The following is a 27,563-nucleotide window of genomic DNA, read 5'->3' on the forward strand; positions in this document are numbered from 1 at the left end:
TCACACGCCTAGGACCCAAACGCCTCACCCCCCGGCCCAGGGTGGGTGGTCTGCGCCTGCGCACTCCCGCGAGCGTCGGCGCTCCCAGGAGCCCCCGGGGCGTCCCGTCTGGAACCCGAGATCCCAGCTGCGGCCGCGCCGGTCGGCTTGGGTCTCGGGTCCGCGCTTTTCCGGTTTGGGCTACGTTTCTCACAGGCCCCTGGGGGGAGCTAACGGACTTCGACCTCTGGTTCACGTCACGCCAGCCCTGCGGTCACCATGGTCTGTGTGGTGAGTGGAGGGAATGCGGGGTCGGGGTTGCGGAAGGACGCAGGAGGCCTGGAGGTTTCCGGTTGCGGTTGCGGGTGCGGGTGCGGGTGGAGGCAGCTGGCTTCGGCCTGTGTGAACCACCTGCTGAGGAAGGTGATGGGGCGGCGGGGGTGGGGGGTGCATGATTATGTGGCTGCGTCAGCTTGGGATGTAATTTTGAGGGTGCATGTCTGTGTGTGTAAGAGAGAGCGTGTGTGTTGTGCGTGCCTGTGCGTGCCATGCCCGGGATGTCCGCGTGGTAGGGAAGCCTTGATCTGCCCTGATTAGGCTCCTGGGACCGTGAGTGGGGTGGGGTGGACCCTTCCATACAACCAGGATTGGCTGTGACTGTGAGGTGCGTTATACTGTGACCAAGTGATGCTGTGACTGGAGACTAATCAAAATTGTAATCTAGCTTTCATTACTTTGAGGAGAGTAGAGCTTCATTTTAAAAAATTCTTTATTGTTTAAAGTATTACATATAGTATTACATATGTCTCCTTTTTCCCTCCATTGACCTCTCCCCGGCCACCTCCAACCCCCAGCACTTGCCTTCACCCCACTAGTGTCTGTCTGTGTCTATTGGTTATGCTTACAATCATGCATACGTCCTTTGGTTGATCTCTAACCACCACCACCACCACCACCACCACCCCCCGCACCCCCCTCCGCTTTCCCTGAGGTTTGACAGTCTGTTGGATGCTTCTCTGTCTCTGGATCTATTTTTCTTCATCAATTTATGTTGTTCATTCCACAAATGAGTGAGATCATGTATTTATCTTCCTCCACTGGCTTATTTCGCTTAGCATAATGCTCTCCAGTTCCATCCGTGTTGTTGCAAATGGTAGGAATTCCTTCTTTTTTAGTGCAGCATAGTATTCCGTTGGGTTTAGGATCCCTACATAGAACTGAGATTCCATACTCCCAAAGGGAGGGCAGTTTGCATCTGATATCTCTAAGGCTGAGTCCTGCTGCACCTGCTCCAGGGGGCCTCCCCTCTCCTCAAACCCCTCCCCCTTTCACCAGTCTCTATGTGCTTTCTTCGGTGCTCTTTAGATAGGATATGTCCAATCAGCTGTACTTCACCTGGTTTTACAAGTTGATTGCACAGTATTTTAGCTGTAAATCTGGTCCCTGGCTGGGAGGAAGGGCCCTCAGCCTCTGGTTATGCTGTAGCATTCTCAGGGAGTATAAATAAAAAGTTTTTAAAAAGAAACCACCATACCCATAGAAAAGGAAAGGCGGGAGGCATCAAAAATGATAAAGGAATTACATCCTATATAATAAAGATGTAATATGCAAATGGTCATTACTCCATGAAGCGTAACAACCGACCATGTAATGACCGGATCACGGGTCAGCAGGACGGTGGGTCAGGGAGCTACAAGCAGGCAGCAGAGAGCTACAGGAGGGGGCAGGGCATCAAGCTATGAGTGGGGACAGGGAGGCAGAGGGAGCTACAGAAGGGCGGTACAGCAGGCAGAGAGCTACAGGAGGGTAGCAGCGAGCTACTGGTGAACTACTGGTGGACAGATTCGTGTGCAGGACTACTACTCTTTAAATGAAAAGACAAAACTTAAGAGTGTGTATTATTGTTCTCTCTCTCTTTTTTTTTTAATGCCACTACCCAGTTGCTTTATTTGCAATTTGAGCCATTTAAAGACCAATAAACTTTCTTTTTTAAAAATGTTTGTGGTGTTACTTGATGCTTACAATATGACATGTAAAATTCAGATTTATCAACCCTGGGTATCTTTACCAGAGATTTATTATTTTTTAAAATTTAATAAATCTTTATTGTTCAGATTATTACAATTGTTTCTCCTTTTCCCCCCATAGCTCCCCTCCACCCAGTTCCCACCCCACCCTCTGCCCTTACCTCTCCCCCACTATCCTCATCCATAGGTATACGATTTTTGTCCAGTCTCTTCCTGCACCCCCCACACCCCTTGCCCCCTGAGAATTATCAGTCCACCCCCTTTTTATGCCCCTGATTCTATTATATTCTACCAGTTTATTCTGTTCCTCAGATTTTTAAAAAAATATATTTTATTGATTTTTTACAGAGAGGAAGGGAGAGGGATAGAGAGTGAGAAACATCGATGGAAGAGAAACATCGATTAGCCGCCTCCTGCACACCCCCTACTGGGGATGTGCCCGCAACCAAGGTACATGCCCTTGACCAGAATCGAACCCAGGACCTTTCAGTCTGCAGGCCGACACTCTATCCACTGAGCCAAACCGGTTTCGGCTGTTCCTCAGATTTTTAATTCACTTGATTCACTTGTTGATAGATATGTATTTGTTGTTCATAATTTTTATCTTTACTTTTTTCTTCTTCTTCCTCTTCTTAAAGAATACCTTTCAGCATTTCATATAATACTGGCTTGGTGTTGATGAACTCCTTTAGCTTTTTCTTATCTGTGAAGCTCTTTATCTGACCTTCCATTCTGAATGATAACTTTGCTGGGTAGAGTAATCTTGGTTGTAGGTTCTTGTTATTCGTCACTTTGAATATTTCTTGCCACTCCCGTCTGGCCTGCATAGTTTCTGTTGAGAAATCAGCTGACAGTCATATGGGTGCACCCTTGTAGGTAATTAACTGTTTTGCTCTTGCTGCTTTTAATATTCTCTCTTTGTCTTTTGCTCTTGAAATTTTTATTATGATGTATGTGTCTTGGTGTGGTCCTCTTTGGATTCCTTTTGTTTGGGGTTCTGTGCGCTTTTTGGACTTGTAAGTCTATTTCTTTCACCAAGTGGGGGAAGTTTTCAGTCATTATTTCTTCAAATAGGTTTTCAGTATCTTGCTCTCTCTCTTCTTCTGGAACCCCCATAATTCTGATGTTGGTACACTTAAAGTTGTCTCAGAGGCTTCTTACACTCAGAGGCTTCAAATTTTTGGATTCTTTTTTCTTTTCCAGTTGAGTATTCTTTGCTTCTTCGTATTTCAAATCTTTGACTTGATTATTGCGTTCCTCTAGACTGCTGTTGGGTCTCTGTATAATATTTTTTATTTCAGTCAGTGTATGTTTAATTTCTAGTTGGTCCTTTTTCATATCCTTGAGGGTCTCGCTAAATTTATCGACCTTTTGTAGGAAATCCTTGAAAACTTATAACTGTGGTTTTGAACTCTATATCCAGTCATTTGCTTTCCTCCATTTCTTTCATTTGTGACCTGTTTCTTTGTCTCCTCATTTTTGTGTCCTTTCCTTTGATTGCAATGTGAAAATATACACTGAGTGGCCAGATTATTATGATCTCTGAACGCATAATAATATGGCCACTCAGTGTATATCCTATATAATAAAAGGCTAATATGCAAATTGTCCCCTCGACCAGGAGTTCAACCAGCAGGCAGGTGGCCAACTGCCCATGTCCCCTCCCCCTGGCCAGGCTGGCCGGACCCTACCCATGCACGAATTCATGCACCGGGCCCCTCATATATGTGGCCAGATTATTATGCGTTCAGAGATCATAATAATCTGGCCACTCATCATAATAATCTGGCCACTCAGTGTAGATGTAACCTGCCATTCTCTGGAGCATTATCTCAATTTGTTGAGGTTCTGCTTCCTGGCATATGTTGACAGTTTGGCTCAAATAAACTCACAAAAATTCTTTACAGGTTTGAATGTTTTTATGTTAACACTACTCAGCTATAAAATGAAATACTGCCATTTGCACAACATGGATGGAGCTTGAGAATCATGCTAAGCCAAATAAGTCAGGAAAAATTAAGAACCATATGATTTCACTAATATTTGGGATATAAAACTGAAAGCAACAAATAAAGAAACAAGGAAAACAAACAGAAACTCATAGACACAGACAACAGTATGGTGGTTACCAGACGGAAGGGGGATGGAAGGGTAGTAAAGGGAAAAGGGACCAAACATGGTGATGTAAAATGATTTGACTGGGTGGTGGGCACACAGTGCAATATAAAGATCATAGAAATGTACACTTGAAACCTCTGTACTTATTAACCAATGTCACTCCAATCGTGTTTTTTTTTAAAGGAGAGAAACGCTCTAGCTGGTTTGGCTCAGTGGATAGAGCATCGGCCTGCAGACCAAAGGGTCCTAGGTCTGATTCCGGTCAAGGGCATGTACTTCGGTTGCAGGCTCCTCCCGGGGCCAGGCCCTGGTCAGGGCGTGTGCAGGAGACAACCAACTGATGTTTCTCTCACATCGATATTTCCATCTTTCTCTCTCTTTTCCACTCTCTCTAAAAATCAATGGAAAAATATTCTTGGGTGAGGATTAAAATAAATAAGTAAGTAGTCTCCTTAAAAAGAGACAAAACAACTAACAGTATCTAATAGTAAAAATACCCTCATCCTGGCTGGTGTGGCTCAGTTGGAGTGTCATTCAATACACCAGAAGGTGGCAAGTTTGATTCCCAGTCAGGAGGGCACATGCTCAGGTTGTGGGTTTGGTCCCCGTGTGGGGTGCATGCAAGAGGCAACTGATTGATGTTTCTCTCTCACATTGATGTCTCTCTCTCCCTCTTTCTCTCAAATCAATAAAAAACATGTCCTCAGGTGAAGATTAAAAAATATTCACAAAGATCTTTTAATTATGTGAGATGTTACAATATCACTTAAAGGAAAATATAATAAAAATATATGTATGCAGAAATGTGTATATGTATCTACATTTTTATATTTGTGGATACATGTAAAACCAAAATACTCAGCCCATAAAATAATCTGAATAATTTGCTAGATTACTAAGAGAAAATTAGGGAGTGCAAGGAAGATATTTCCAAAGAGAAATATAGTAGGTTCCAGGTCACTTGATGTCTTTGTTAGGCGTTTGCCAATAAAGAAAATCATGTGCTGAAAAAAATAAAGTACTTTGGAAACAAAAAATTCCAAAGCATCTTGAATATGATTTATTTTTAATGTTACATCTGTTTTTAAAATATGTTTTTTATTGATTTCAGAGAGGAAAGGACAGGGAGAGAAACACCAGTGATGAGAGAGTCATTTATCCACTGCTTCCTGCATCCCTTACTGGGAATCCAGCCAGAAACTGGCTCAAATCCAACGCTGGCCTCCTGGTTCATAGGTCGAGCCTCAATCACTGAGCCACACGGGTGGGGCTTAAATACTGTATAACTTTTAGTCGTCACAACTATTATTTCCTCCTCCTCTGAGCTCACTGGGAGGATAGAGATGGGGAGCGAGACAACAGACCTTTTTTGAGACCCAGATGCTCTGCTTTCCCTTCCCAGACCAGGGGAGTGCTATCAGAGGAGACTAGGGCTTCGAATTCAACTCCTGCGTCATAGTCTTTACTGGCCAGGGGCAGAGCCCTCCTGTGCTCCCACATATGACTGTGTGACACACAGTCTACAACACAAATGAACAGTCTTCCCAAATCCACACTTACACTGCTGCACAGTCACACGCCCACCATCAGACACACAGTAACACCTTCGGTCACAAACACCCTCTCTCCCCTCCCCACATAGTACAGCCGAGTCACAATCCCCACAGGGCATCCGTCACCAAAGAACAGCCACAAAGCTCTCGATACCTACACAAAGAGGAAGACATGGTCACCTAGTCACAGTCACACACCCACCTCGGGGACACAGCCACAGGTAACCCACACCCGCACACAGTTACAGACCGTCCAACATTAACAATCATACTGTGTGGACTCACAGCCACACCAAAGTTCCTCGCCTCCGCACACACAGTATCATATAAAATCACAAACACATCATTGGGACACGCAGCCTCACACATAATTCCACAATTAACCCTTCTCAGACCGTCCTGCCCGAGCAAACAATACTCAGTCACTGTCCCTGACTCTGTACTTTTCACCCGTCTCCTCCCGAATTAGCCACAGGCCCAACCTCTCAGGCTACTGAGGACAGCTCTGCCCCAATAGGCCACCTCCCGGCGGGGCGGCGCGGCAGGCGGGGCGCGCTCGGGGAGATTTAGTTCAGCGAAGCCCTCGCCATAAACTAGGTGGCGCCCGGCTTAAGTCCGGCCAAGAGCACAGACCCGCGTGCCGCCGGCTCCTGGGGACAGCCCTGCGGGCTAGAACCGTAGAGCCGCGCTCACCGGGCACACCACCGCCTCTCCCAGAGGTGCAGTTAACACAGCGTTGTTCCGAGTCTCCGGCCTCTGAGCCTTCTGGGAAATGTAGTCCACAGTCAGAAAAGTGGAAGCCGGGCCAGGATCTACGGTTTTCCAGCCGATCCTGAGCCCCTGCTCCGCGGAGCCCGGGAGGCCTCTGGGAGCCCAAGGAAAGCGCAGGCGCAGACTTTCCGGCTCGCCATCGTAGTCTTTGTTTGCGGGTGAGTTTGCTTTTGGTTCCGTCAAACGCAAATCTGGCTGTGGGACCTGAATTTCTGGGCTCAATATCCGGCTGGGAGGCTGTAAGGGAGCACTCGCGGTGTCTGCGACGGGACTGGGGAGACGGGCCGGGGGAAGAATTGCCTACTGTGACCTGTAGGGTTGAAAGCTTATCTGGAGATATAGGGGTACTAGAGGAAAAGGGAGGACTCGCGGGTGGGTGACCAAAGGTGTACAGGGGTGTGAGAGGGTTGTAGTTACAACTTGTGTGAGACAGTGTGTAGTTCCAAGTTTGTGAGGATGAATGGCATGTGAGTTTTGTGTGGTAATAACCTCTAAACCTCACTTTTCCCATTTCTAAAATAATGACTGCAAGGATGCATCTTTCTGGAGCATCCGTTTTTCTGAAAGATAAGAAAAAGGCTAAGCAATTGAGCGATAAGTAATTTTTAAAGCAATTTTACATAAAGCAAGCTCGTTGTGGTGTAGAAACGAAATCAGCATTAATTTGCTTTTAAGAGGAAAGATTCCCGAACAACTTTTTACTGACTTTTCTTAATTCTTTGAAGGAACTTTGGTGAGTGTGCTTTGAGAAGCTCTGGACTAAGAATAGCTTTAATTGGTCATTTACACTTGTACAGACAGCTCAGAATTAGGAAGCAAGTTGTTCTGTCTTTGGTGCACAGAAATCAGGTTGTTAACATAAGTAACATTCAAACCTGTGAAGAATTTTTGTGAGTTTATTTGAGCCAAACTATCGACAGTTGTCGGGAAGCAGAATCTCAATGGATTGAGATAATGCTTCTGAAAATGGCAGTTTTGCACCCTGTTTTATACATTACAATCAAAAGAGATGTAAGTGGGTTACATGAAATCCATTGGTGATAGATTAGGGAGGCAGGAGAAAGCAAAGTGGGGAAACATCTGGGATTGGATAAAAAGTAAAATGATACACATACTTATTTTACTGAGGTGGGTGGATAGTTAACAATCAATTAACTCAGTAACAATGAGATTTGTGGTTTCCCCAGAGCAGTGTCTGTGCTTTGAGGGGTCTAGAAAAAAGGAAAACTACTTTGACATTCTAAAGAGATCCTATATAATAAAAGGGTAATACGCAAATAGACCAAATAGCTGAACAACCGATCAAAGCGTAATATGCTAATGATATGCTAAGGCTGCTCAACTCCTCACTATGACATGCACTGCCCACCAGGGGGCAGACAGTTGACTGGTTGACCAGTCACTATGATGTGCACCAGGGGGCAGATGCTCCAACAGGTAGGTTAGCTTGATGCTGGGGTCTGCCAATCGGGACTGAGTGAGATGGGCCAGACACACCCTGGAGCCCTCCCTGGCCCAGTCATGCACCGGTGGGGTCCCTCAGCCTGGCCTGTTCCCTCTCGCAATCCGGGACCCCTCGGGGTGTTAGAGAGCTGGTTTCAGCCTGATCCTGCAGACGCTGGGCTCATGGCTGGTTAGTGCTGCTGTGGCAGTGTGAGCCTCTCCCTGTCGGGACTGATTGGGCGCAAGCCCACGGCAGGCACAGTGGGGCCGGGATGAGTGGGAGTGGCAGGTAGGAGCTACAGGCAGCATTGGACTGCAGGTTTTGGCCTGATTCCTGTAGACCACCCAGAGGGACCCCACCCGTGCACGAATTTGTGCAGCAGGCCTCTAGTATTATATAAATGCAGAAAGACAATGGGCTCAGTTAAAGTAAAGATTAACCTTTGTCAGGGAAGATGCTGGCCTAGGACATGACTACCGACCATAAACTACTTTTAGTTTAAAAAGTTGTAATTTCAGACCATCCTTTGTGGTTACTTTAGATCTCTGAGTTTGCAAGCCCACCATGCAGGCCTTCCCTGAGCTAGTCAGGTTAGCGTGTGGCCCCTTTTCGTCCACAAAGTAAACTGTTAAAAGTCTGTTTTGTTTGTGAATGAGCATGGCAATCTGACTATTTGACCAGGTTTTCTCCAGACCAAATTGCCTTTGTAAATGTAGTGAAACAGTTTTCTTCTATCTACAAAGACGCTTTCTTCCAGCATTTTATCATGCAACATATTTTTCAACAAAATGAAAAAATAAAGTACTACAATTGCTTTAATTGGTCATTCAAAAATTCATATACAGAATAATAGCTTTGATATATACAAAAAATAGTTTTAGAAAAGATGGAACTTCATTTACGAAAGCACAAATTAGATAAAATACCTAGGGATAAATAAGAACTGTTTAAAACCTATATTTAGATTGTTTTAAAATGTTAATGAAGGACCTAAAAGAAGATTTGAACAAATGGAAATATCATATTTTAGATAGATTTTAAAAGTCTGCAATGTATTCTCTTATGTGAAGCAAAATACACAATGTTTGGTGTAATATACTACTTTTTTGAGTAAGTGGAGATAAGAATGTATATTTGTAGTTGCATAAAGAAACTTTGGAGGTTTACACAGAAAATAAAAATAGTTGTTAGGTAGGGAGATGCAGCATCCATTAGTGATTTATGTTTCTGTTTATCCGTTAACTATTAGCATAACTGAGTTTCTGACTTTGATCATCAAAGAACTCTATGAGCAATAGCATTCCATTTTTGGCCTTAGCTGACAAATGAATAGCAAGTGTCCACTCTTATTTGAGGTTTGTCCTAAGCTCCTCATCCATATATCCAACTGCTCAATGGACAGCCCACCTGGAGGTTACACAGGAACTTCAAATTCTTTTATGTTCAAAATGTCATACTGATACTGCTTTCCTCCTACAGTGTGCCTCTATCCATTATCCCTTCTGTATTACCTGTTTCATCAGTGCATAGCACTATCCAACCAGATGCCAAGCCTCTTACCTCTGAGTAATGGAAGGGCTTCTGAGTAAGTCTGACCCTTTTATCTGACACATCCTATTAAAAATTGGAGACCCTGGTCTATTTATCACAATAAATGATAAAAACGTGTATTTGCTAAATCCATGAATGACCATATAATTGTAGGACACTTACAATATTTAACTTCTAGGATTGCATAACCTAGGTAAAATATTAGGCTTCTAAAAATTTAAGAACTCTGAGCCATGAACAATACCAGAATAACTTCCTTTGTATTTTATTCATATCACTCAAGGTTCATGACTTCACATTTATGAAAAAAGTGTTGTTATATTCAAAGTTATATTCAAATCTGTAACTGTTCAATAAGGAGCAAGGCCATAAGTGACACCTACTTAAAACTACCTGTATGGGTTGTGATTCTGGAGAACTCTGGGAACTCAGTCTTAGAGTTTCTCTGTTTAAACTAAATTATGAAAATAAGTTACTTTCTGTGTCCCATTTCTGAAAGTGCAGCCTTTAAATTGTATGATGGGTTTGGCCTGAGATGCAAAGTACAAATATTTTTTCCATGTGCTTATATGTATGTGTATGCTCTAGCTTCTAAGCTAAAGGGTCATCATCACTTTGTTCTTTTTTCATAAACAAGTTTTCTTGTGCATTCCCCAGGAGCTGCACTTTTCTTACTCTTTAAAACCTGACAGTCCTAAAGACAGCCTGAAATCTGGGATGCTGCTTTGATCCTCAACAATAACTTCCAGTTCCTTTTTTGGTCACATAACAGTTATTTGGTGAGTAGTAAATTTCATGGTAGCTTTGGTCTTTGTGGTGGTCCTTTAAGGATCCATATTTCTTTCTTTTTTTTTCTTAATATGCTTTTATTGATTTTTAGAAAGAGAGCAAGGGAGAGGGATAGAGAGAGAGAAAGAGAGAAACATTGATGAGAGAGAAACATCAGTCAGCTGCCTCCTGTACGTCCCTCACTAGGGTTGAAGCCAGCAACCCGGGCATGTGGCCTGACCGGGAATCAAACTGGCGACCTCTTGGTTCATGGGTCGACACTCAACCACTGAGCCACACTAGCTGGGCAAGGATCCATATTTCTTGCAAGTTGGCTATTTAGTTGTGGTTGGAGCTGGAGCAACAATACATCCTAATTCTAATCACGTAAAAGAAGGAATTACCACTCTAGGGCAGGGGGGTCAGTAAACTTTCTATAAAAAGCCAGGTAGTAAATATTTTAGACTTGGTAGATCGTAGAATCTCTGTTCAACTACTCAACTCAGGGATTATAGCACAAAAGTAGTTTGCTTGACATTAGAGCATTTTGATTTATATTTTGAAAATATTTTTTAAACCACAGATAAATTTTGTTGAAAGGACCATTTAGTTTTTCCTAATAATCAACTCACAACTTTATTATTATTTCTGTTTTGTTTGTTTATAATACAATAATTTGTTTTCTTTACTAACGTGTCTGTTTTGATTATTCCTTAACCTGAATGCTTACTTTATTATTTTATGTCTTTTAAAAATAATGTAAGCACTAAAACTTCAACAAGCATTTTTCAAAAGTGTTCTGTGGATTTTGATATACAATTTTCTGACTAATATTTCTGAATATTCTGCAGTTTATTTAAATTTTCTCTTTGACCAAAGTATTTGTTCAAACCAGTAAATTTTGAAATTTACAAATGAAAGATTTTTGTTTTCCTACTTTAGGGTGTGTTTTTTAGTTGTTACTTTTTTGTTGTTTTTAGTCAATATTTTTTTGTCTCTTTGGAATATTTAAAGTTTTATATTACTGTTATATGGGCCAATTTTGAGACTTGTTCTTTAAGCATTTGAAAAGATGGTTTACTGGTACTATCTATTTTCAAGATACAGAATAAACTGATTAGCTGTAAGTTATATATTAGTATAAATTCTTATTTTCCTATTTTTTAATATATCACATATGTATATATAGGGTGTCCCAAAAAACGTGTACACACACTTTGAATAATTATAAAGGCAGTGTTTATAAATCTGTAGTTAACAAGCTCTCCAGGTATTTTTGAGGCATGATAAAGTTTAACATTTATATAGCAAAACCTATGTAAACTTTATAGAGTATTTCCCCAAAAATGTATACACACTTTAACAGCTGATAGCTCAATTTTGAAAGTGAAATGTATTTTAATAAACACTGCCTTTATAATTATTCAAAGTTTGTGTGTACATTTTTTTGGATACCCTATATATGCAATTCTTTGCATCTTTGCCTTTTTGCAGTGATCCATCTATCAAAGTTCTGTCCATTGTTTATCTTGAGCTTCATTTTTATTAAAATATCTCTTATCGCTCTCAGCCTTCCAAAATCTGTACTTCCATCCCATGCTGTAGTTTACAAGCAACTTGGATTCTAAGTAAATACTTTCTTATTTGTATTTTTCACATTGATGTCTAAGACATACATTGAAGCTCATTAGCAGAAAAGCTAGTATTTTATCTTTCTAGCCTGCAGTCTTTAGAACAAACAAGATAATTATTAAATAATTTATAATTGTTATAGAGCTTCAGTGGAAATATTTATTTTTCAGCTTTATTGAGGTAAACTTACATAAAATAAAAGTCACCCTCTTTAAGTATATTATATGATAAATTTTGATAATTGTATACAGTTGGTTCTTCATATTTGGGTTCTACATCCAAGGATTCAACCAACCTTGAATCAAAAATATTTGGTAAAAAATATATTGTTGCATATGTGTACTATGCATACCTCACAGTATGCATAGTATATATTTATTGTGCTTTGCTTTATTGCACTTTGTACATAATGCAACTTCTACAAATTAAAGGTTTGTGGCAACTCTGTATTGAGCAAATCTATCATAATTGTTTTTCCAACAGGCTCATATAATAGTTAGCGTTTTTTAGCAATAAAGTATTTTTTAATTATGTACATTTTGTTTACACATAATGCTTTAGTACATCTAATAGACTACCGCAGCAATTTTTAACCGGTGTGCCATAAGAGGCACACTGGTATACCACAAGAATTTTTAAAACATGCTATACCTGACTCTTCAGTCAGGGGCACTGATGTCTTTTCCCTTAGATTGTCAAATAAAAATATGACAACAGCCAACACAACAATAGCCATCCGGTGTGAATGAATCAAAATTATACTTATTTTTTTAGTCAAATATATTATATATGCAAAATATATTATTTAGTGTGCTGCAGAATTTTCATAATTAGTTTATATGTGCCATGAGATGATAAAGGTTGAAAATTGCTGGACTACAGTATAGTGTAAGTATAACTTTTATATGCACTGGGAAACAACTTGTGTGCCTAGCTTTATTGTAATATTTACTTTATTGTGGTGGTCTGGAACTGAACCTGCAATATGTTTGAAGTATGTCTATGGTTAGGTTTACAATGGTTGCATCTCTATGAACATGTACAGACTTTTTTCTTGCCATTATTCCCTAAATAATTCAGTGTAGCAACTATTTACATAGCATTTACATTGTATTAGGTATTATAATAATCTAGAGACAATTTAAAGTGTATGGGAGGATATGCATATGTTATATGCAAATACTATGCCATTTTATTTAAGGAAAAATTATTAGCTGTAAGTTATATATTACTTATTATCCATAGATTTTGGTATTCATGGGGTGGGGGACAGGAATACTAAGGGATGATCATAGAATCATATAACCCACACAAAAATCAAGATATAGAACAGTTCCAGCCATAGTCAGGTGGCTCAGTTGGTTGGAGCATTGTCCCATACATCAAATAGGTTGTGGGTTCAATTCCCAGTCAGGGCACATCCCTAGCTTGCAGGTTCCATCCCTGGTTGGGGCATTTACAGAAGGCAACTAAGCCATATTTCTCTCACATCAGTGTTTTTCTCTCGCTTGTTCACTTTGTATCTCTGTCTCTCAAATCAGTAAACATGTCTTCAGATGAGGATTAAAAAAAAAAAAAAAAGAGCTTGGCCAGCGTGGCTCAGTGGTTGAGTGTGGACCTATGAAACAGGAGGTCACGGTTCAATTCCCAGTCAGGGCACATACCTGGGTTGCAGGCTCAGTCCACCGATCATGCAGGAGGCAGCCAATCAGTGCTTCTCTTTCATCATTGATGTTTCTATCTCTCTCTCCCTCTACCTTCCTCTCTGAAATCAATTAAAAAAAAAAGATACAGAACAGCTCTTATCATCAATTTTTGTGCCCTTTTGCAGTTGAACGACATCCCCTCCCCCATCCCTGGTGAGACTAATCAGCTTTATGTCACTACTAGAGGCCCAGTAGTGCATGAAATTCGTGCACTGGGCAGGGGTTGTCCCTCAACCCGGCCTGCACCCTCTCTAATCTGGGACAGTTGGCTCCTAACCGCTCGCCTGTCTGCCTGCCTGATCGCCCCCTAACTGCTCCCCTGCCGGCCTGATTGACACCTAACTGTTCCCCTGCCAGCCTGATTGGCCCCAACTGCCCTCCCCTGCTGGCCTGATCACCCACAACTGCCTTCCCCTGCTAGCCTGATCGCCCCCAACTGCCCTCCCCTGTTGGCCTGATGTCCCCCAACTGCCCTCCCCTGCTGGGGCCTGATCACCCCCAACTGTCCTCCCCTGCAACTGCCCTCCCCTGCCGTCCTGATCGCCCACAACTGCCCTCCCCTGCTGGCCTGATCTGCAACTGTCCTGGATGACCCCCCAACTTCCCTCCCCTGCTGGCCTGATGGCCCCCAACTGCCCTCCCCTGCCGGCCTGATCACCCACAACTGCCCTCCCCTGCCGTCCTGATTGCCCACAACTGCCCTCCCCTGCCACGACCCACCTCCTCCGCCGGGACCTGCCTCCTCTGCGCGAGGTGGTGGAGACGCCAGGACCAGCCTCCTCTGTGCCACGCAGAGCTGCAGGACCCCCAGGCCTGACCACTGTTCATGCAGCCATTTTGTGGTGGCCATCTTGTGGCGATGTTGCACGAGGGCATGATGCCACCTAGGCTTTTATTATATAGGATAGCTTTGCCTTTTCTAGCATTTAATATAAATACTAGAGGCCCGGTGCACAAAATTCATGCACGGGGGTCCCTCAGCCCAACCTGCACCCTCTACAATCCAGGAGCTCTCAGAGGATATCCTACTGATGGCTTAGGCCCACTGCCATGGTTCTCTGTTCTCTGCGGGGCCTGGAGGTTTCCCTGCAGCCATGAAGATGAAGCCCCCATGCCCTGCTGTCGCTCTCTGCCTGCTGCCGCCATGTGCCATGTGAAGGAAGCCCCAATGCCCTGCAGTGTGCTCTGTCTGCCGGGCCTTGGGGCTTCCCAGACACGGACACACTAAGGAAGCCCCCATGCCCTGTTGTCCAGGCTCTGTCTGCAGGGCCTGGGGGTGTTTCCACCGCCACTGCCCACTAAGGAAGCCCCCAAGCCCTGCTGTCTGGGCTCTGTCTGCCATGTCTGGGGACTTCCCTGCCACTGCCCCACTAAGGAAGCCGCCATGCCCGGCTTTGCAGGGCCTGGCGGCTTCCCGGCTGCCGAGATCAGGAAGCCGCCATGCCCTGCTCTGCTGGCACTGGAGTCTTCCTGATCGCCTCAGCGATCATCAGGAAGACGCCATGCCCTGCTCCTCCGCCAGATCCGTGTGCGCAGGGCCTGGCATCTTCCTGATCGCCGTGGCGACAGGCCCTGCTCCTCCGCCGGCTCTGTGGGCACAGGGCCTGGCGGCTTACCCATCGCCGCGGCGACAGGCCCTGCTCCTCCACTGGCTCATGGCGGCTTCTCGATCGCCGCAGCGACAGGGCCTGCTCCTCCGCCGGCTCCGTGGGCATAGGGCCTGGCGACCATCGGGAAGACTCCATGCCCTGCTCCTCCGCCAGCTCCGTGGGCGCAGGGCCTGGCGGCTTCCCCATCGCCACGGCGACAGGCCCTGCTCCTCCGCTGGCTCCGTGGGCGCAGGGCCTGGCGTCTTCCCGATCGCCGTGGTGACCATCGGGAAGACTCCATGCCCTGCTCCTCTGCTGGCTCCATGTGTGCAGGGCCTGGCGTCTTCCCGATCACCGGGGCGACAGGCCCTGCTCCTCTGCCAGCTCCATGGGCGCAGGGCCTGGCGGCTTCCCAATCGCCACGGCGGGAAGACTCCATGCCCTGCTCCTCCGCTGGCTCCGTGTGCACAGGGCCTGGCCTCTTTCCGATCTCCACGGCGGCAGGCCCTGCTCCTCCGCCGGCTCCATGTGTGCAGGGCCTGGCGGCTTCCCGCTGCCGCAGCACTAAGGAAGCAACCATGCCCTGCTCTCAGTGCTCTGTTTGCTGGTGGGACAGGCCAGACACTCCAGCAGCGGGGCTGAGGGACTGGGCGCAGCCATCTTGTGGGTATGGGGGCTGCCATTTTGTCACGGAGTGATGCCTAATTTGCATATTATTCTATTATTAGATAGGATAGTCATAGTGTATAATCTTTTGCATTTAATACATTTGACTTTTATATTTTGAGATTAATTCATGCTTTATATATTAATATTTCATTTCTTATTACTGATTAGCATTACATAGTATGGACATAATTTGTATACTCACCAGTTGATACACATTTGGATATTTTTTCATTTTTGATTATTACAAATAATGCTAGTATGAATATTCACATACTAGTCTTTGTGAACATATGTAATATTTATTTTTCTTGAATAAAGGTCTAGGAGTGGGATTGCTTGGTAGAATAGTAAATGTATATTTAACTTTATAAAATATTACCAAATAGTGTTCCAAAGTGACTGTACCATTTTTCATTCCAACCAACAATGTATGAGAGCTACAATGACTTCACACTAACACACCTGGATTGGCAGTTCTTTTAACTTTAGGCATTTTAAAGGATGTGTATGGTGTCTCATTGGGGTTTTAATATCCATTTTTTTTTCTGATTACCAGTAAAGATAAACTTTTTAAATGTGCTCACATTCATATATCTTTGTGACTGTATATTCTAGTCTTTTGCCATTTTAAAAACAAATTGTTTAATCTTTTTATTATTGAGTTTCAAGGATTCTATATATCTTGGATACAAGCCCTTTATGAGTTTCTCCCAGTCTGTGGCATTCCCTTTGTGTGTGTGTGTGTGTGTGTGTGTGTGTGTGTGTGTGTGTGTGTTTTAAAATATATTTTTATTGACTTCAGAGGGGAAGGGAGAAGGAGAGAGGGAGAGAGGTAGAAATATCAATGATGAGAGTGAATCATTGATTGGCTGCCTCCTGCACGCCCCCTACTGGGGAGTGAGCCTGTAACCCAGGCATGTGCCCTGACTGGGAATTAAATCGTGACCTGCTGGTTCACAGGTCCATGCTCAACCACCTAGCCACACCCGCCAGCCGGATTTGTTTTTTAAAGGGCATTAGTTTTTAATTTTGATAAAGTCTATTTTACCACTTTTCTTTTAATAGTTCTAACACTTATATTGTGGGTTTTTTTCATAGTTTGGAAATTATAGCATTTATATGAGAGACAGCAGAGTCTTTTCTTATAATGAATGATTTATAAGAAAATGAGGATACAATTTTGAGAGATATAGATCAGGACAAAGTTGATGTTTTCAAGCTAGAGGACAGAAAACAATTACAAAAGAAAGGATTTAGAGAGAGGACATGAAAAAGGCTCTTTATAAGAGAAGTGCTTGGGAGGGCGGCGCGCAGGGAATATGCGCTGGACGCGCTCCGGGCCGCGCTGGAACCTGAACCTGGCGGGCTTGGGCCTGGGTGGGCCTCCACAGGCTCCGGTGCTCTCCCGAGATTCCCATGGAAGCCAGACGCCCCCAATATGGTCTGCGGCGTTGCTAAACCCGGTCCAGGATACGGGAGTTTTCCCTGCAGGTTTGCATCTGCCCCCTTTGCGGCCCGGATCCTGGGAGGAACGGTCTGCGAGGCCTTTGGCTGCCGGGCTACAGCTCTGCGGTCGCACACCGTCCTCCCCTTTGCCTCCCGCACCAGACCTGACACAGTCGCCCTCAGCCTCCTTTGCACTTGATCCTTCGCGAACCTCCCTTGGGGCCCACGGTTGGAAAATGTGTTTTGCTCTAAAGTTCTTGGCCTGTCACCCTCACTAGATCCGGAGGTTTTAATCAGTCGTTCAATGTGAGCACACGCAGGCAGGCACTGTGCCTGCGAGGTGCTATAGTCTAACCTTTAGTTAATAAGAATGAAATAATAACTGGCCCTAAAATCGCACTTACTTTGTGCCAGACACATTTGAAGGTGCTTTGCACCATGTTAACTCCAGTATAATCCTCACACCTGTAGAGGAAGGCTTAGATGGTCCTCTACTAACATTTGTTCAATTTCATTTCTCTTTGTTATAACGTTGATGGGATGTATAGGAACTGACCTCCTGTTTATGTCAATTAGCCTATGGTAAAATCTGTTTTGTTATCGAGTAAGTGGAGGACCTACTGTATTTATTACAGCAAGTGCCCTGTACCTGTTAGTAGTGCCACCCCTGCAAGGACACCTGGAACTGTGAAGGTGCTCAGGAAACCTTCTGTTTAAACGGAAAGGAATCCGGTAGCTCAGAGTCTGCAGGAACACAGCAGTGGGGACCTGGCCCTTTGCCTGTACTTATCCTGTGTTCATTGAGAGCAAGTTCTTTAGACATCTGTCTTCTGACCATTTAGTCCACGTTTCTAGCAGTCTGCCCTTCCCAACTCCCTTCCTTAACTAAAAAGCCACTACTGACAAATATACTCTAGCAGCGGTCACCAACCGGTGGTCTGTGAGGTGCAAAAGGTTGGCGACCGCTGGTTTAAGGAAAACTTTGGAGTCTATAACACCTTCCACATCCCAATCTTGCTAGCCTACCTCCCTTCCTTCCTTTCTTCCCCATAGGGGGAAAAAAAAGAGAAAGAAGTGCTTGGATAACAGGCATAATCAGAGAAGAAAACTAAGTAAAAACTGAAATTGATAGCAATGACACCTTCTGTATCCAGACATAATAGCATCAATAATCAGAACACTACAGCATGATAGGGAAGCAAATATGGCTGTTTTCTGGCCCATTTTCTTTTTTTGTATTAAATATATGTTTACTTTGCTTTTTAGCCCAAGTGAAATTCTATTGCAACTAGATATAAAGATCACTGTCTATAGTTATTTTACAGTTATAGATTGGTTTAAGTTAAAAGGCTTAAGTCAGCCCTGGCTGGGTAGCTCAGTTGTTTGGAGTGTCATCCTTGTGTGCAGAGGTGCAGGTTCATCCCTTGTTGGAGCACATACAAGAATCAATCAATGAATGCATTAGTGGGTGGAGCAATGAGTTGATGTTTCTCTCTCTTTCTCCCTCTCTCTCTCTCTGTGCTTTTCTCTCTCTTTAAAACCAATAAATAAAAATTTTTAAAAAGGCTCAAATATTCAAGGCTATCTCTATAGGAATAATGAATAGTGGCTTTTAAATTTTTAAAGGTCAAATAAGATTATAGCTATTTTTTAAAAAATATATATATTTTATTGATTTTTTACAAAGAGGAAGAGAGAGGGATAGAGAGCTAGAAACATCGATGAGAGAGAAACATCGACCAGCTGCCTCCTGCACTCCCCCCACTGGGGATGTGCCCGCAACCAAGGTACATGCCCCTGACCGGAATCGAACCTGGGACCCTTGAGTCCGCAGGCCAACGCTCTATCCACTGAGCCAAACCGGTCTTGGCAGATTATAGCTATTTTTAAAAATATATGTTTTATTGATTTTTTATAGAGAGGAAGGGAGAGGGATAAAGAGTTAGAAACATCGATGAGAGAGAAACATCAATTAGCTGCCTCCTGCACACCCCCTACTGGGGATGTGCCTGCAACCAAGGTACATGCCTTTGACCAGAATCAAACCTGGAACCCTTCAGTCTGCAGGCCGACACTCTATCCACTGAGCCAAACTGGTTAGGGCAGATTATAGCTAATTTTGCTCCATCCTTTCTCAACCACAGTTCCTAAACTACAGAGTTAGTCACATTAATTTAACTGTGTTCACTGGTGTTTATTTCCATATTTTCTATGACTATTTTACCTAATTTTATTTAATTTTAAATATTACCAACATGTTAATATGAAAGATGTGGTTCATAAAATTTCCTGCATTTATTTTTCTTCATATTTCCTCTGGAACTTGTTTAGTAGATGTTGAAAATCTTGGGTTCCTCCACAAGTAAGTACACTAATTTTTCAATCATTATTCCTTTTCTTTGTTCATTTCTCCCCTCCTTCCTGCTATTCTTCCTTTGCTTTTTAAAAAAATATATATTTTTTTTATTTATTTCAGAGAGGAAGAGAGAGAGAGAGGAACATGATGAGACAGAATCATTAATCAGCTGCCTCCTGCATACCCCACACTGGGGACCAAGCCTGCAACCCCAGCATCTGCTGTGACCAGAAATTGTTCAGCAACCTCTTGATTCATAGGCTGATGCTCAACCCCTGAGCCATCCAGGCTATTCTTTTTTTTTTATTATTTATTCCAGGAGATTTCCTGGAATTTATTTTTCTGAATCTATTGAATTTTTAAGGTCAACAACATATTATTTCCAAAAGCACTTCTTTATAGAACTCTGTTAATATTTAATTGCTATATTATCTCTTTGTTTCTGTGATACTAGTTATAGTATTGTATCATTTGTATGTGTGTGCTCTTCTATTTCTTGCCTTGATTTTTGTTTTGATCTACCTTTCATGCTAGGGCTTTCATCAAATTTTTTGTGATCTTCAGGTCTACATTAAGATGAACATTCTCACCAGAAAGATTATTGCAATCTCTGTGCAAGTGTGAGCTTGTGAGATGGTGGGCTTCACTGTACAGCATTAAGTCAGATATCTATGTGTTTCCTTGATGTGACTCCAAGATCTCATTTTTTTCACAAAAGCATCTTCTTGTCATATGACACCTGGCAACCATCAGCACCTCTAGAGTTCAGTAGTAGAAAGGGATTGGGACCCTCTTCTGTATATAAACTTTTATTCATCCTCTTCTTTTGTGTATGGTACTCTCATCTACTTTTCCTGTCATTACTAAATTTGGAGACTCTCCATTATACTTTGTCTGGATAATAAATTCCCATTTTCTTCCAACTAGGAGAGTTGGGTGCATCCACTGCTCTTTTTATAATCAGTTTATTTAAGCTTCACCTTTCACTTCACCCATAAAGCCTTTCTGTTGACAGCTGTATTACAAATTACCTTGCTTTTAGGTGTCATCCTCATCTGCTGGCTTTTCACTTAAGCCACTGAGTTCTATAGTTAATTTACAGTCCTTTATTTTTTTCCTTTCAAAACTTCCTAAAACTTTTCATCTCCTGATGTCTCCTCAACCTTTTAGTTTTTATGATTATATGCTCCCTTTCACCCCCTTACTATCATTTTAGTGGAGTAGAAGGAAACTGTGGAAATAAATGCAGTCATGCGCCACTTAATGATGGACATATACATTCTGAGAAATGCTTCAGGCGGTTTCATCACTGTGCAAACATCATAGATTATATTTACACAAACCTACATGGTATGGCCTATTATATACCTAGGTTATATATACTGTATATAAACCATGGGACCACTGTCATATATGCGGTCCATTGTTGACCAAAATGTCATTATACAGGGCATAGCTGTATCTTATTTAACCACACATCCTCTTTAGTAATATTTCTATTTCATTTTTTTTTTATCTCTTCACCCTAGGCTCTTTCATTTTATATTTGTCCTTTCATCCTATCACCTGCCACATAAAGATATTTATCTTTAAATAAATATATATTTAAATAAATAAATATATATCTTTAAAGATATCATCTGCCACAATAAGATATTTCTCTTATTTTACTAATTTATGAAGTGTGCAACGTTACATTTAAAAGCAGTTTAAACTACATGCATCTATGACTGTCTTTGTATTTGAGCTTTCTTTTATATGTAGGGTAGGTTTGAAATAGCATATTTTTTAAATTTTATTAATGTGGAGAAATTGACAAGTGATACTCATGTTGATGATGGCAATAACTGCTTTATTGGATATAAACTACATGCCAGGCACTAAATATTTTATAGTTATTAACTCTTCAATGATGATTTTTTTATACCCCCTTTTAGAAGAGACCTGGGAAATTTATAAATAAAGACACATCATGAAAGACTTGTGAGTTAAGTCTCATCCTTCTCCATGAAAATACAGCTAATGAAGTACTCAGAAAACATAGGAAACAGAAAAATATTTCCTCTGGTCACAGACATTGATTCTTAAGATGTTTTGCCTAACCCCAGAATAATCAATGTGAAAAGATTTCCATCATAAATTCAACTTCCTTAGATATCTGAGAATTGATATTGGAGAGAAAACATATGAATTTAGTGAATGTGGAAAAGCTTTCATCTATGTGACACATCAAGAGATACTAAAGAAGTCTTATTGGAGAAAATATCGGCATGATAACAGTGTTGAAGAGCCTTAAGACTGAATCAGATCTCCTTCACTATAATCAAATTCACATTAGAGAGAAACCTTGTGAGTGTAATGAATGTGGAAAATTCTTTAGCCTGAAGCAAAACCTCATAGAGCATAAGAAAATGCACCCAAGAGAGAAATCGCATGAATGTCATGAATGTGGTAAAGTATTCTCTCAGGTCTCATCCCTTACTTTACATTTGAGAAGTCATACAAGAAAGAAACTATATAAATGCAGTAAATGTGAAAAGGCCTTTAGCCAGAAGAGAAACTTCCTTTCTCATCAGAAACATCATACTGAAGAGAAACCTTATGAAAATGGAGGAGCTTCTATTCAAATGCCAGGTCTTATTAAGCACCAGAGAGGACATTCTCAAAACAAATTGCATGCATGTAAGGAGTGCGGGAAAGCCTTCAATGCCAAGTCATATCTCATTGAGCATGAGAAAATTCATACAGGGGAGAAACCATTTATATGTGATCAATGTGGAAGGGCCTTTAGCCAGAAACAATACCTCATTAAACATCAGAATATTCATAGTGGAAAGAAACCCTTTAAATGTAATGAGTGTGGAAAAGCCTTTAGCCAGAAGGAAAACCTCATTATCCATCAAAGAATACATACTGGAGAGAAACCTTATGAATGTAAAGGGTGTGGGAAAGCTTTCATCCAGAAATCAAGTCTCATTAGACACCAGAGAAGTCATACAGGAGAGAAACCCTATGTATGTAAAGAATGTGGGAAAGCCTTCAGTGGTAAATCAAATCTCACTGAGCATGAGAAAATTCATATTGGAGAGAAACCCTATAAATGTAATGAATGTGGAACAATCTTTAGGCAGAAGCAATACCTCATTAAACATCACAATATTCATACAGGAGAGAAACCCTATGAATGTAATAAATGTGGAAAAGCCTTCTCTCGAATTACATCACTTATTGTACATGTGAGAATCCACACAGGCGATAAACCTTATGAATGTAAAGTATGTGGGAAAGCCTTCTGTCAAAGCTCATCTCTTACTGTGCATATGAGAAGCCATACAGGTGAGAAGCCCTATGGTTGTAATGAATGTGGAAAAGCCTTCTCTCAGTTCTCAACTCTTGCTCTACATATGAGAATCCATACTGGAGAAAAGCCTTATCAGTGTAGTGAATGTGGGAAAGCTTTTAGCCAGAAGTCACACTATATTAGACACCAGAGAATTCATACTCATTAAAATTCTATGAATGCCCTGAACTTAGAAAACCTTCAACAGAATTCATATTTGTAGTATATCAGAAAATCCATCTTACAATAAAGTGACATGAACATGGAAAATCCTTCAGCACTCAAACTTAAAATACTGAGATTTTAAATAAAAAGTATAGTTTTATGAAAACTTATACCTCCAGAGCCAACACAATAAGTATTGTTAATGCTGTACTTCTTAGGAGCATTCTCGTTGAAGTAAAGATCCAGTTATGGACACCAATCAGCGTGGTTCTGGAAGGCCTACCTGATGCATTAAGAGGAATAATTGTCATGTTATATGTTTTGCTGTATGGGTAATTATCAATTACTTGCTCTTTTCCAGTTATTAAAAAATAGATTATGACAGAATATTGTATCCTGAAATATATGTATGCCTTTATGAAGGAATTGGTAATTGACAGATGTGTATCACAGGTTGGTAGGGAAATCATGCATGAGTCAAAAGTGGACTCGGTAATTGATTCTTCATATGGAAAAGTATTAAGATATTTGCTGTCATCATACATTAAAATATTTACTTATTATGAAATCCAATAATATTGAAGGCTAGAATGCAAAATGTGAAACAGTAATATAAGAGTTTTATAGGAGAATGTTTTTAAAACCTTGGAGTAGGGAAGAATTTCTAAAATTTATTCCAGAATACTCACTCTTTAGTATATATACATATACCCAAGAAACATAATATGTACCCAGGGAGTCATGTACCTTAATATTCATTGGATCATGAATTATATTAGCAAAATATTGGAAACAAATGTCTGTCTCTTGTGAAATGGTTGAATAAAATGATATAGTCACACAGTAGAATATTTTCTAGTAGTTAAGTACAAGTTAAATATATTTAACAAGGAAACATCTGAAAAAGTATGTAGAGTGAAGAAAAAAATATCTGTGTAAGTTTGAATTAAGTCACCACTAACAAACACCAGTAGTAAGCATTGGTTTGGGATGGATATTTTGATAAAAAACTATGAAGAATGGATTGCAAGGATACACACTCAGTTCCCAAAAGTGGTTGCCCCCAGAAAGAAAGGTAGTGGAAGGTAAGTGGGATCAAGCATGGTAGTTAAAAGAGTACTTCAGTTTTGTATCTAAACATCTATCCTTAAAAAGAAATAAAAATTCCAAGTAACCATAATAAAATGTTAGTTAATTCTGGGTTGTGGCAATATGTGTGTTTATTTTTTTGTTCTATTTCTTTTAAACTTCTGAAAATTAAAAATGATAGAGATAAGAGTAGGGAACCTGTACATGAAGTACGTATTAAAATGGACTCACATTCCCAATCAGATTTTTATTAAAAATACTTCTGAAACTATGCAGACAGGCACCCAGCTCCCCCGCGATCGAAAGCGAAAGCGTGTAGGGGACCCTACACGTGCATGATTCAATCATGCACTGGGCCTCTAGTATTTAATAATACATGCACAGACCTGGTAGAGGGAAAGAATTCATTTCCACTGAAACATCAGAAAATTTAATACCCCAATATAACCAGTATTGACAATGGAAAATAGGCCATTTTAAAATGAGGAAACCATGTTGCTCTTACATTTTTTAATATGGCACTGAGTAAAACATCCACTCTTATGGTTTAGCCTCAATTTTAACCTCACACTAATATTTTTCTCTCTTCTGCCAAACATAATCAATTCCCATTTGTTTGTTTCCTTAGAGAAAAGGGTGCTGAAAAGAGAGATGGACCTAAACAGTATTTATTTTTTTGCAGCAAATCCTTTTTTAGGATTTTTGAAATGGATGCTTGATCCCTTTTCACAGCAATTTGACAGGTAGAAATCTGTTAATGCTCTTTGTTAATAGCGATAAAAATGAGTAAGTAACATTTAAACCTTAGGTTAATTTTACATATATCAATTTCTTTTAAACTCAAAATAATAAAATGCTAATATAACTAGAGAACTGCACTTTTTGTTATTAGCATCTTTGAAGGTTAGTCTTGAAGTAAGATAAATACCAGTGCTTGATTTTCTGAGGTAATCTACCCAAACAATATGCATGATATATACATGAATCTAAGTTTTCTTCTATTTCAATCTTCACTAAACATTCTCTCATATTCCTTACGTGTTCTGCCCTTGTGCTTGTGCACCTTTGAAGTCACCAGAAGAACGAGGAACTCAAGTCAGGCCAAACTAGGAAGACTACCTTTTGCTGCCTATAAGTGGCCAGTGCCAAGACCCAGCAACAAAAATAATTATAGCCCTGGCTTGTTTGGCTCAGTGGTTAGAGTGTCAACTCACAGACCAAAGGGTTGTGGATTCGATTCTTGGTCAAGGGCAAGTACCTTGGTTGCAGATTTGATCCCAGCTCTAGTTGGGGCACATGTGGGAGGCAACCAATCAATGTGTCTCTCACATTAATGTTTCTCTCCCCCTTTTCTCCTTCCCTCCACTCTGTCTAAAACCAATGGAAAAAATATCCTTGGGTAAGGATTAAAAAACAAAAAGAATAATTATAACAGTCTGATAAAGTAAGATGAGTAATTGCTGCACAGTTTCTGTGATATTGTGCACTGTAAATTTATTCAGCCATCTCCTTATTGATTCATCTTGTTGCTAGTTATTGTCACCACAAACAAACTTGAGTAAATACCCTTGCATGTAGGTATTTTTATTACTGGAGGGTAGATTATAGGCAAGAGGTTGCTAGACATATCAAAGGATATATGCTATTTTAAAATTTTAATAGATACTGTCAGTCAATTTTAAAAAGACAAGAAACACTACATAAATGAATGGAATACTACTTAGCCATAGGAAAAGATGAAATACTGCCTTTGTGACAAGATGGATGGATCTTGAGAATATCTGCTAAGTGAAAGTCAGACTTAAAAAGTCAAGAACCACAATTTCACTCATGTAGGATATAAAACTGAAAGTAACAAATGAACAAATAAGACAGTATGGTGGTAACTGGAGGGAAGGGTTCAGGGTGTAGTAAAGAGGGTCAAATATATGTAACTGAAGATATGACTTAGGGCGGTGGGCACACAATGCAATATATACAGGTCATATATCAAAAAATTGTATACTTGAAATCTATATAATTTCATTAACCAATGCCACCCCGATAAATTTAATTTAAAAATAGATTAAACATGTAGCTCTGCAATAGATGGTATTAATATGCTCAAATTCATGCTGGTCTGATGAGTATAAACCTCACCTGCTCCTGGATTTGCTTCTTTGTAAATTTTAATATTGTTAACCCATTTTCCTAAAGGATTATGTTTTTTGTTTTGTTGTGTTTTTCTTTTTCTTTTTCTTTTTTTTTTTACAGTTTTGAAGACCTCTTCATATATTAGCTATTGGGAATTTGTCTAATTTTTGTTATAAAAAAGTGATTTTTTTCCATTAAAATATTATTAAATTTCTGTGTAACTGAATATGTACTAATTTTTTCTAAGCTTATGAATTAGGAAGATACTTTGGGGAGGCTGGAAGTGGAAGAGGGCATAGAGGGAATAAATAGTAAAATAAAATAAAACATAACAAAATATATATTTTTAATCTGTAGATTGCATATATTATTTCTTAGTTTGCCTTGCAATTTGGTTATCTCAATATGTAAATATGTAATGCATGTAGAATTTAATGTCATATAAAGTGAGGTTCATTGTTATTTTCTTCCAGATGGGTTTCCATTGTACAAGCACAATTCAGTAAAATAGTTTAATTTGTTCAACAGCCAATCACACAGCAATGACATCAGCACAATCACAGATTTGATCTAGCAATTAAATAAACTGAATAGGCTTTAACCCAGAATTAGTTTTATTGGCAGCTTTATCCTGATAAGAAAACACCTTCACAATATGTTTATTAGACAGTCCTGCAACTGTCCAAGCAAGCACAGCTTTCAGGACCTCAGCACTGGGAAACATTAACATTCTCATCCAGGGCATTTTACAATAATCCACCAGTACATATATGCATGGTGTGCCACCATCACATGGGGCACACTCAGTTGGAAGACCGATATCTGCTTAAGCATAGGGAAGCCACTCCACTACCTTGGGTTCCTCAAGACTTATAATGCTTTAGTCACGTAGGCTGTCAATGTCTATGTGCCAATTCACAGATCTCCTGATCCAGGTAAAGGCTACAGGTGAGGGATTTACACTGTTACTTTCTTCAAGGATTCTGTGGTAGAAAGGTAAATCTAAGGTCATCTTTCCAGATATGGATCAGTGGGAAAAACCTGTGCTTAATCCTTTTTCTTTTGAACTGAAACTTTGCTATGTAATCATTTACCCGTATGATCTTTCCCTCACTCAACTGAAACTATCTTATATTTTCATTTACCAGAATACCAAGACATTTCTATATTTTCTTGTTTCATTAATCTATTTTTCTGTTCCTATACTAATACCACAGCTTCCAGGGC

At 40.9% G+C, this 27,563-nt stretch overlaps 1 protein-coding gene across 2 annotated transcripts; it reads left to right on the forward strand.

Annotated features, from left to right (window-relative positions):
- Positions 1–104: 104 nt before the first annotated feature.
- Positions 105–26,458, forward strand: LOC307116203 (uncharacterized protein). Of its 2 annotated transcripts, XM_079799906.1 has the most exons (5): positions 105–270; positions 6,504–6,606; positions 9,372–9,477; positions 10,101–10,222; positions 21,547–26,458. In XM_079799906.1, exon 5 carries the CDS (start codon positions 21,880–21,882, stop codon positions 23,116–23,118), a length of 1,239 nt encoding a protein of 412 aa, XP_079656032.1. In that variant the 5' UTR covers positions 105–270; positions 6,504–6,606; positions 9,372–9,477; positions 10,101–10,222; positions 21,547–21,879; the 3' UTR covers positions 23,119–26,458. The 2 variants fall into 2 exon arrangements, with proteins under 2 accessions (XP_079656032.1, XP_079656033.1); XM_079799907.1 differs by lacking the exon at positions 6,504–6,606.
- The last annotated feature ends 1,105 nt before the right edge of the window (positions 26,459–27,563 follow it).

The sequence above is a fragment of the Cnephaeus nilssonii genome, assembly GCF_951640355.1.
Source record: "Cnephaeus nilssonii genome assembly, chromosome: 20".
In the NCBI taxonomy this organism is placed as follows: domain Eukaryota; kingdom Metazoa; phylum Chordata; class Mammalia; order Chiroptera; family Vespertilionidae; genus Cnephaeus; species Cnephaeus nilssonii.